Source organism: Diprion similis, chromosome 8 (genome assembly GCF_021155765.1).
Source record: "Diprion similis isolate iyDipSimi1 chromosome 8, iyDipSimi1.1, whole genome shotgun sequence".
Lineage (NCBI taxonomy): Eukaryota > Metazoa > Arthropoda > Insecta > Hymenoptera > Diprionidae > Diprion > Diprion similis.
In genome coordinates this window covers 13,050,724-13,060,651 of record NC_060112.1, presented here as the reverse complement: position 1 = coordinate 13,060,651, position 9,928 = coordinate 13,050,724, and the positions used below count along the sequence as shown (strand labels likewise).

Sequence of the window (9,928 nt, the reverse complement as noted above, 5' to 3'; positions counted from 1 at the left end):
TGATTTGTACGATTTTATTGAAGTAAATTATTGGCGCGATAAAGATGTCGAGACTACTTCCGCTGGTAATCGTACTGCGAAAATGTTTTGATTCTTTATTTATTATTTTAAACAACAACTTTTAGCCATTTGATAATTTTTTTAAATTTATAGAAAGATGTAGTGCTTTGATGATTGATTATGTTTAACTTCTTTTTCCAACATTTTCGTAAAATTATATAGATGAATGTGATTTTGGGTTTGAGACTACGGTGACGAACTTCCCTAGCGCCATCTACTGAAAACAAAAATGGTGGTCAACAATATGCCCTATCCCTGCCCTCGTTTTATGGCACGCCAAATGCCGCCGTTGCCTAGGTTCCTTTCTATTATGTATTTCCTGCGGGCTGATATATCTAATTTCCATGTGAGGATCGTTTTGCAGCGGCCGCGCCCACATTTTGTGTGAAATAAGTGTGGCTGTTTCTAACCAAACAGTACGTGAATCAAAACTATGGAATATATTCGCATCTAATATAACCACACTCGTGTGATTTGTCATGTAATTTTGCCTTATGTAATGTAAATAATGTGGATAAATGTTGTCGCAATGCAAATGCGCTAATATCGTATGTTACCATTAATTGGTATGCCATAATCAACGACATTGTTGCAACAATGATAAAGGGCACGTTTACAATACTCTACTTATTTAGTATTACTCTAGCTTCTTTAATTTCTCTTCAATTCACTTGATGATGCCAAACATAGCACCAGGGCTGCACGATCTTCACCTCGGAGCGTGTCTCACTTCAAGCGAAATCCCAAAAACGCTAACCATGCTCACTTTTGAATTGTGAACAATTAGGTGCTTGCATACCTATGAAAACATCTGATCAATTCTTATATTTATTGTTGACATACAATCAAAGGTGAACACGATCCCTTTGAAACTGGTTGGTTGGTAACGGATGAAATTTATCATAAGTCATCAATATTAAAATTATATTGCAGAGCCAGAACCTAGACAAATAATCTTGAAAAGTCGAAAACTTGCGATAGTGTTGAATACATAGATCTGCATATTGAGAAAAACGTAGTTTGTGCAAGTAATTGTTACAAAATTACAAGATATTATGCTATGTTGGTTTAAATTCTCATGATTTAGTAATCTTGTTTAGATACTGTATACATTATATATTTCGGTATTGCACTGTCCAAAAAGCTGTAGTTTGCTTTAAATGGTAGCGTGATTACATAGTTGTCAATTTTTTTCTTACTGGTAGTAGTTCTTTTTGCTCAATTTGGTAGTATTTGTATCATGGAATGAGTAACTTCGATGCATGTAACAATAGCTTAATAGATGTATAAATAGGTCGTGATCATGCATTTATCTACGAAAGATGAGTCGAATTTTACTCAAAATGTTACTGTCTACATTTCTTATTTTTGATGGATTTGAGGGACGAAGAAAACTATAAATGCTAATGTGTAAATTACTCTACCATTGTTTAAGTATTTGAAATGTTGTCATTGATAGTATTCGAGAGAATTGTTGTCCATGTCAATCAAAGTTTGAGTGTTCATATAAATTTTTAACGTCATAAAATTGCTGTAATTACAGTATCAGTATGGAAATCAATAATTTCATAGATCGAGCTGTGTGATTGTGGGATTTATTTTGAAGTTTGACTAAATCCGATTACAGACTGTTTTTAGATATTTATATTCCATGAGCTTATATAATACAATTTTTTTCCTATATTGTAAACTACTCTGCATGTCGAAGAAGACACAATTCTTTAAAAATCACAATTTGAAATGTTTAAACTTGATAATTTGTAGTATTGAGCACATACTTATAGATTAGCTAAATTTGATATATTCAAATGCATCTCAGTTTGCTACTTGGATTATGAATTAAACGACGTACAACATTTAATGAATGATAATATTATTACAGAGAATCAATCTTTGCAAATACCGGTAATGAGTGAAGAGGTCCACACAATGGGGTTGGAAGCTGAAATCGCTCCACCGTTACATCTGCAGCGACTAGAGCGCAGTCTGAATGTTCAACCTTTTTTAAATGAAATCAACGAATTGTTTCAAGATCGAGTTAGGTACTTGACACACTTTCATCACTCTTATTAATTTACTCCTGTGTCCATTTGTTTTATAATTGATTAAATCCATCTTAGAATCTATACAAGAATGTAGAACCATTCTTCTAAAATATATTCAGGTACTCTACAGTATACTACTAATAGATGCTTCTCAAATAAAATACGTTCAACTGATGCTACGCGATTCACAGGTAAATTAAACACTGAAAGGTTTTCTTCTTTTTTGCAGCGATGATGATAAAACGGATGATTCAGACACATCAGATGAATCTGAAGATTACCTCAACGACGTGGTGTCACGTAAAGAAGGTTTGTTTCAATGAGACAATGATTGATTATTACACTGTTGTGAATGTGGATAACTTCATTGTACCATATTTATACTCACAGATGAAAGAATTGACAAACTTCGCTTATATAACATGAGCAGTGTTGGCGAAGAGCGAAGATGGCTGCAGGACATTTTACTTAGCGACTCATCAGACAGTTCTGTGTCTGAATCAGATACAGATGGTCCCATTACGGAGGGAGATTTTCAGGATATGCTAAAATTTCACATATTGCGAAAAAAATATCAGGGCCGCTTTTACCAGAAGCCTGAGGTGAGCCTTGTTTTTTTTCGCATTATTGGTACTTTTTACCAGGAAGGGGCAACAATAGTGGCGGTAAACTTTGCTTGCACGAGAAATCGAATTATAGTTCCTACAAACAAAATAACTCATACTATGTATCGTGATCCAGTAGATATTTAGATATTCTTATTTAAATTTTTTTTTTCACAGAATATACAATATCAGTATTACGGCGCTGGTTTGTTATCGAGCTATGATAAATTTCCAGAGCATCAGAAACTCATTATTGGCAATAAAAAGAAAAAAGAGAAAAAGCCGGAAAAGAGGGTTATGAAGTTTAAAAAGGAGAAAGCTGTTCGTCACAGGGCGACAAATGAATATAAAGTACGCATTCACGAATCATAATCATAATTTAGTTCGTAACTTAATTACAAAGTTTTCATGAATGCCTAGTAATTGCCAATATTTTTCTGCCAATTTTCTTTCTAGGAACACGATTATCCAGAAGATGATTGGGAGCGTGTGGTACCCAAAGAGGATGAGCTGGACGAAGCTGAAATTGATGCACTGATCCAACATCAGCCAAGACAACGATGTAGAAAAAAACACAATAACAAAAGTCCAGAGGTAATGGCAATTAGGAGAAGAAAAATTTGGATAATGATGTCGAAAAAAGAATTGGGAAAAGTTCAAAGAGCCAAAACGAATAATCATAAAGAAATGTTGATCAGTTGTAAAAAGGTTGCTCAGCACTGTATGAAATACTGCAGACAAAAAGCCATGCAAGTAAGTGCTGAATCTATATGTAATATATAATATACATTACATACGTGTGGAATATCAATTTCCAGAATTAAAATTGGTTTAATTCATGACTATGTACTATTTGTATTTTCAACGCAATGATATTGCAAAATAATTTAATCTCACGTTTTAAATTTAGAGCCAGAAAAATATGAAGGAAACGATATGGCGTGCTAAAAGATTGACGAGAGAAATGCAGTCTTATTGGAAACGTTACGATCGTGTGGAAAGAGAGACTAGACGAAGATTAGAAAAAGAGGCCGAAGAACAGCGCAAAATGGATGTGGAACTGATTGAGGTATAAAGAAGTTTATGATTAACATCTTTTATATCGCTTTTCTCCTTCAAACATAATTTTAAGTATGATTGGTAAATATGGACGCTAAAATTTATTTCAATTTTATTTTTAGGCCAAGCGGCAACAAAGAAAGCTGAATTTTTTAATCACGCAAACGGAACTCTACGCCCACTTTATGTCACGAAAATTAGGAAAGGCATCACCGGAAGAACAACTGCGAATTCTCAATCAATTAGACGAGGAAAAAAATCCCCGGCTTATAGGACTTGATGATTATGACTGGTGCGTCTTGTCTTAATCTTATTATCAGATGTTTCTAGCTAAATATGTAAGGTCACAGGACTTACTCTGAATAGTACGATACACTTGTTTATAATGTTGCTTCTTTAGAACCGATTAATCGTTCAAATGTGATCAACCAATATTTTGAATCAGTGAACTGATGAAACACAAGGCGAAGAAGAATGCAGTCGAAGCATTTGACAGTGAGAGGGCTCGCACCCGCCAATTTGACACCGCAGCAGCCGCGCAAGAGCTTCGTTTGAGTGAAACACCGGAAACTCTTGAACATCCGCAGCCCACCATATTTCAAGGCAATCTAAAAGGCTACCAAATGAAGGGCATGAATTGGCTTGCCAATTTATATGATCAGGTATTTTCATTGTGTGAATTTTAAAAATTTCCGTTCCTATTGGCTAGAAATATTAACTCATAGTTTAACTTTATTGATTTCTTTGTCACGTTCTCATTATCCAAGAAACTATCGTATTTCCAGGGAATTAGCGGTATCTTGGCTGACGAAATGGGTCTTGGAAAAACCGTTCAATCGATAGCATTCTTGTGTCACGTGGCCGAAAAGTATTGTGAGTATTTCAGCTTCATTGAAACTTGCCAACAAAAAATGATAAATAATCAATCATTCGATAAACACTTATATAACTGAGAAAAACAAGGCCTTATTTGCCAATAATTTTGTATTCATAATTTTTGAGACTCTTATAGGCACGAATATATATGGTCAAAAATTATTAATTTTATTTATCTGTTGTAGCTGTCTGGGGCCCATTTTTAATAATATCTCCAGCTTCGACTCTGCACAATTGGCAACAGGAGATGGCGAGGTTTGTTCCAGATTTTAAGGTGGTACCTTACTGGGGTAATCCGCAGGAACGTAAAATCCTAAGGCAATTTTGGGAGACCAAAGATCTGCACACGAAAGAAGCGTCCTTCCACGTCGTTATCACGAGTTATCAATTGGTCATTACCGATTACAAATATTTCAATAGAATTAAGTGGCAATACATGATTCTGGATGAAGCTCAGGCTATTAAAAGCACAAGCAGGTATGTATTTTAAGTATAGTGTAGTCGCTGATTATAATAAGCTTGAGATTTGTTGATTGGAAATTGTTTATAATTCTACAAGTCATTTTGACTAACGTTAAAAAACTAACGTCGAAATTAATGTTTGAATACAATAAAACTATCCGTCATGCCTGTGTTCATTGACTAATCTGCCTCACTTTTTGTAGTATGAGGTGGAAACTTCTGCTTGGATTCAGTTGTCGTAATAGATTGCTGCTGAGTGGTACGCCAATCCAGAACAGCATGGCCGAGTTGTGGGCCCTACTTCATTTTATAATGCCAACCCTATTTGATTCCCACGATGAATTTAATGAATGGTTTTCTAAGGACATTGAAAGTCATGCAGAAAATAAAACTGGGATTGATGAAAGTATGTCAGCTCTATTTTTGCTAGATCATTTCCGATCGACGTGATACTATCAATTATTTTATTTTTAGAGCATTTATCGAGATTGCATATGATCCTGAAACCATTCATGTTGAGGAGAATAAAAAAAGACGTCGAGAATGAGCTCTCTGATAAAATTGAAATCATGGTTTACTGTCCACTTACGACTCGACAGAAATTACTTTACATGGGTATGTATTACTTGGTTGGATGCAATTTTCCATAATTAACTTTCGAGTTATTTTATACGTTTTAGCCTTGAAGAAGAAAATCAGGATAGAGGACCTGTTGCATTACACGGTTGGTGGAGCAGACGCAGTACCAAATGATAAGAATTTCACATCAAATTTAATGAATTTAGTTATGCAATTTCGCAAAGTAAGTTTTCCGTAGACAGTAATACAATTTATATGAGTTTGCAACATAGCAATTTATGAAAAAAAAAATTCTTTCCAGGTTTGCAATCATCCGGAATTGTTCGAACGAAGAGACGCGAAGTCCCCGTTATTTCTTAACGTGGAAAGCTATCAGATGCCAGCACTTGTGTATAACGAAGGATTGATAAATACATCATTGCTGTCGAAAGATCATTTGCTCTTCAACAAGCTGTGCATATTTGCAACAGAGTACATACATCGATCGCTTCATCAGGAAATGGAAAATTCAAGGGAAACTTGTTTTTCATTCACAAGATTTATCGACCTGTCTCCTATGGAACTCAACAAGATTTTCATAGCCGGTATACTCTTCAGGTAACAATATAAAACTTCATGAAGAATATATTCTTGTCAGAAAATATGAGAGCAAAGAATTTGAATTTGAAACTAGGCTAAATTATATTTTGCAGATGGGCTTACACAGTGGCGATGAAAAAAAAAACTCAGGTTAAACGGTATTGGGAAGACTGGTGGGTTGATGACAAAAGGATACCACCAACCAATCTTACGATACTTGTCAGTTCGAAACTAGATACCAATTCCAACGTCATAGATGATTTGATTTTCACTAAAGACATCTCCAGCGGCGAGGCTTTTTATACACATGCTACGCACAGTATTCACTCTATGCCAGAGACTGTTGCTCATCGGATACTACGTAGCAGTAAGCAGCTCTCAAGCCAACTCATTAAGGTAAACCTATAGAATAATACTATATAGAATAAAGTTTTATTCCTGATTCTTTCGCACCCATTTCTTACACATTTGTCGGGTAGTATACATTGAGGAGCGCACTTCACAAACTTTACGTCCGAAATTAAATTTTTCATACTTAATTTTGCCGACGATGTTTTCTGTGACCATAAAATCATTGAAACTGTTATTCTCAGTGGCCATTGACGTCCTTGAAGACAGAATATGGCGAGGATACCAAGCTGCCTCTGCTGCCAGAACATCCTCATAAACCTAGATCACCCATAACAAGACCCCTTCAACGTACTACGTTACCTGCTTTTGTCTGTGATAATAATCCTAAGGTAAGCATTTGAGCAGATATTTTCTCTTGTGTATCAATAGAGAAGGAAGCGTCAGTTTCAATACCTATTCTTATTCACCACTCATGTCGAATACTTTGATCTAAACATTGATTTTCATCAGAGCTGATTGTGAATTTTTTTCACATTTGTTTACAGATACAAGCTAGTCCAAGAAAATTATATGTAAGTAGCAGCAGTGCAGAGTCTGCGTGGCGACGCCATGAGGAATGTGGCGGTGTAATAGGTCAGCGCATGCTGTGGCTTGGCTGCGAGCGAGCTCTCCTCTGTCCTCCGCATAGCATGTCCATGGGTTCTCGAATCGCGGTTCCTAGTACCTTCTCCTACAACCCTCCAGGTGGCTTGTTGGCCTGCACTCCGATAAATGGGTGGTCAAATATCATCATACCTGGTGAGCTTTTCTCAAAAATTAATCGCTGTATCTAAATACTGTCAATCTGGAAAATTCGGAAATGTCTCAAGGAAAATTGAATAAGAATACTCTTTGTCTCAACCAAGTAGAACACATGGCTCTTACTAATCTTACCGATTTATCGATGTCGAGCTCCTTTTTCTAAAGTTAAAACGCAAAAAAGTGGAGATTTTGAAAAATGTCTGTAACTTGAAGTATCCAAATTTTCCCAAATTCTCTTTGCCAATAGGCTTCGTGTCTTGAACGGCCTTGGAAAACTGAAAAGTTTCAACCGCTTTCAAAAGTTTTAACTGTATTTCGTTTTGTACCCGAAATTATTGTTCGTCTACATTCAAGAATTCGAAAATAAAAATTCATCGTCAGCGAATATAACCCAATTTAATCATCCGGCCGTTTTTTCATGCATATCTGTGCGAAGAAAGAGCTAATTAAATAATTGAGGAACTAAACTTATCAACGACTTGCTAATTATTCTTTTCTCGTATACATAATTTCGTATTGTTGGGTAGTTATAACATAAACGGTTCTCAAGACTCGATACACTGGAACAACGCTGAATATGTATTTGTAGTGTGTCCGTATACGCAGTACATATATCTATATATGTATGTATATGTTCTTCTATGTTAGATCTTGGAACAAAGTTCCTGCAGATTATAAAATTATAAATACGTATACGCTATTTCCGAACTGCACCGCGATAATTACACGTTTCTTAAAGTGCCTATTATGGCTTATCTAACGTTAACTTTTTTACTTGTTTTCTTTTCATATGCAGTTTATTAACTTGCGTAACGGCCCATTGAAAATTATTGTGGTATAACCCGCATAATATACAGTGTGGTCGTAAAAGTTTCTTTTCTCCACCCAATTTATGGATTAATAGTTCTCCTTATGGACTCATCGAAAAATGATTATTTATTATTATTATATTCGTGAATTTTTAATTTTTCATTCGTGTATAATATAGAAATGTACGCGACTTTGTTACATAACATATAATCTACTTTCTTAGGTTGAAAAAAGAGATAGTCGTTGGTTGAAAGTCTAGGTGCAAAATTATCGATAGTTTGTCATCATACAAACACATAAATGCTCAGTTGACAAATTGTTTCGTGAGTTTCAAATTTTAAATCGAAACTTCTTTGTAACTCTTAAATTTGGATAAAATGTACAATTGAACAATTAACTCATTAATACATTGTGTGTACATAAAGGGGATCACACGAGGTATCGATCAAGATCGGAAGTTGAGATTTTCTATTTGCTCCAGAATTTTTAACATGAAAGTACAAGTCGGAAAACCAATTCCTTGCTGAATTTTTTCAACAACCCCTATTGGAGATATGGTTTAATTTACTATTTTCGAAGTACTCATTTTCTAAAATCTGAAATTTATTTGGAAAACCAGTCGTTAAATAATAATGATAAATATTTATAAGTGATAAATATTTGATGTCACAATATATTCGTAACTTTTTTGATTTCTTAACTGTGTATTTTTTGTTTAATTCTCATTATTAATTTCTCTTTTCATCATTTTGATATCGAAAAATTCACTCCAATTATTATTTTTTCTTGTATTTATCATTTTCCGTAATAACATACCTTTTGCTGTAATAAAAATTCCATTTTCAACAAGGCCTCAAAAATGTTATTATGTAATTGTAGATTCTTTTTTTCAAATTTTAGAAAACAGTGGATCCGAAAGTAGCAAATTAAATCATATTTCAGACAGGAAAAGAATTTTTTTCTTCCAATTGGGCTTTGTTTCTTGACCAATACTTTTATATAAAAATAAATAAATCCTACGGAGTAAATCCAGAATCTCAAATTCTGATCCTGATCGATACCTTTTGGAATGCCTCGTACAGAAGAGAATCGATCTTTTACAACGCACGCAACGTGGTCTACCATATAGCGGGACAAGGGTCTTGAAAACCCCGTTAGAATTTAATTTTACTGCGAAGCTCTTTCTTCTCCGTATGCCGTGATACTCACCTGTGCCTATGACGCGAAGACATGCACTGAGAAGTTTTTAGAAAAATCTCTGCCAAGTCTCATCGTCAGCACCTGCGGTTCCCGTTTCTATTAATGCTTACATTTTGCGGCTACAGACCGCAAAATTTTATGTAAAATTTTAGCGAAATATTTCGAGTAATTTTGCAGGAAAATCAATTTCTACTCAAGCCTGCTAAAATTCCATATAAAAAGAAAAACGAATGAGCGTTCCACGTATTAGCCATACATGACATGCACGTTCGTTTCATGATATTTATACACACCTGAAATCCGAGAAACACCTTGTGCATTTTCAACACGCAGTTATCATCGTATATCTGTTCGAGCGTGGATCAATATAACGATTATTATAATTCTTGCGCCAACGCATCGTTAATTTTTCTTATTTGTAATTGCTCTTTTAAATCAAACATATCGCCGCGCAGCTTTATATGCATTATTACAGTCGCACCGTAATCGTATCTTCACTAG

General features: G+C 34.9%; 1 protein-coding gene across 4 annotated transcripts in view; it reads left to right on the top strand.

Annotated features, from left to right (window-relative positions):
• Window positions 1-209: 209 nt before the first annotated feature.
• LOC124409869 (chromatin-remodeling ATPase INO80) overlaps window positions 210-9,928 on the top strand; it is a 48,950-nt gene continuing 39,231 nt past the window's right edge. For 2 of the 4 annotated variants that reach the window (XR_006929548.1, XM_046887783.1), the window contains exons 1-18: window positions 210-667; window positions 1,943-2,102; window positions 2,335-2,414; window positions 2,496-2,707; window positions 2,888-3,061; window positions 3,167-3,463; window positions 3,621-3,779; window positions 3,892-4,061; window positions 4,215-4,431; window positions 4,555-4,642; window positions 4,831-5,122; window positions 5,311-5,513; window positions 5,582-5,722; window positions 5,788-5,909; window positions 5,988-6,283; window positions 6,379-6,661; window positions 6,859-7,005; window positions 7,162-7,414. Coding sequence is in view for 3 of the 4 variants with exons in the window: in XM_046887783.1 (XP_046743739.1) it covers window positions 658-667; window positions 1,943-2,102; window positions 2,335-2,414; window positions 2,496-2,707; window positions 2,888-3,061; window positions 3,167-3,463; window positions 3,621-3,779; window positions 3,892-4,061; window positions 4,215-4,431; window positions 4,555-4,642; window positions 4,831-5,122; window positions 5,311-5,513; window positions 5,582-5,722; window positions 5,788-5,909; window positions 5,988-6,283; window positions 6,379-6,661; window positions 6,859-7,005; window positions 7,162-7,414 (3,304 nt within the window). In the remaining variant the exon portion in view is untranslated. Of the gene's footprint in view, window positions 668-750; window positions 912-1,942; window positions 2,103-2,334; window positions 2,415-2,495; window positions 2,708-2,887; window positions 3,062-3,166; window positions 3,464-3,620; window positions 3,780-3,891; window positions 4,062-4,214; window positions 4,432-4,554; window positions 4,643-4,830; window positions 5,123-5,310; window positions 5,514-5,581; window positions 5,723-5,787; window positions 5,910-5,987; window positions 6,284-6,378; window positions 6,662-6,858; window positions 7,006-7,161; window positions 7,415-9,928 lie in introns of all 4 variants that reach the window. The other 2 variants (XM_046887785.1, XM_046887784.1) reach the window with 2 other exon arrangements.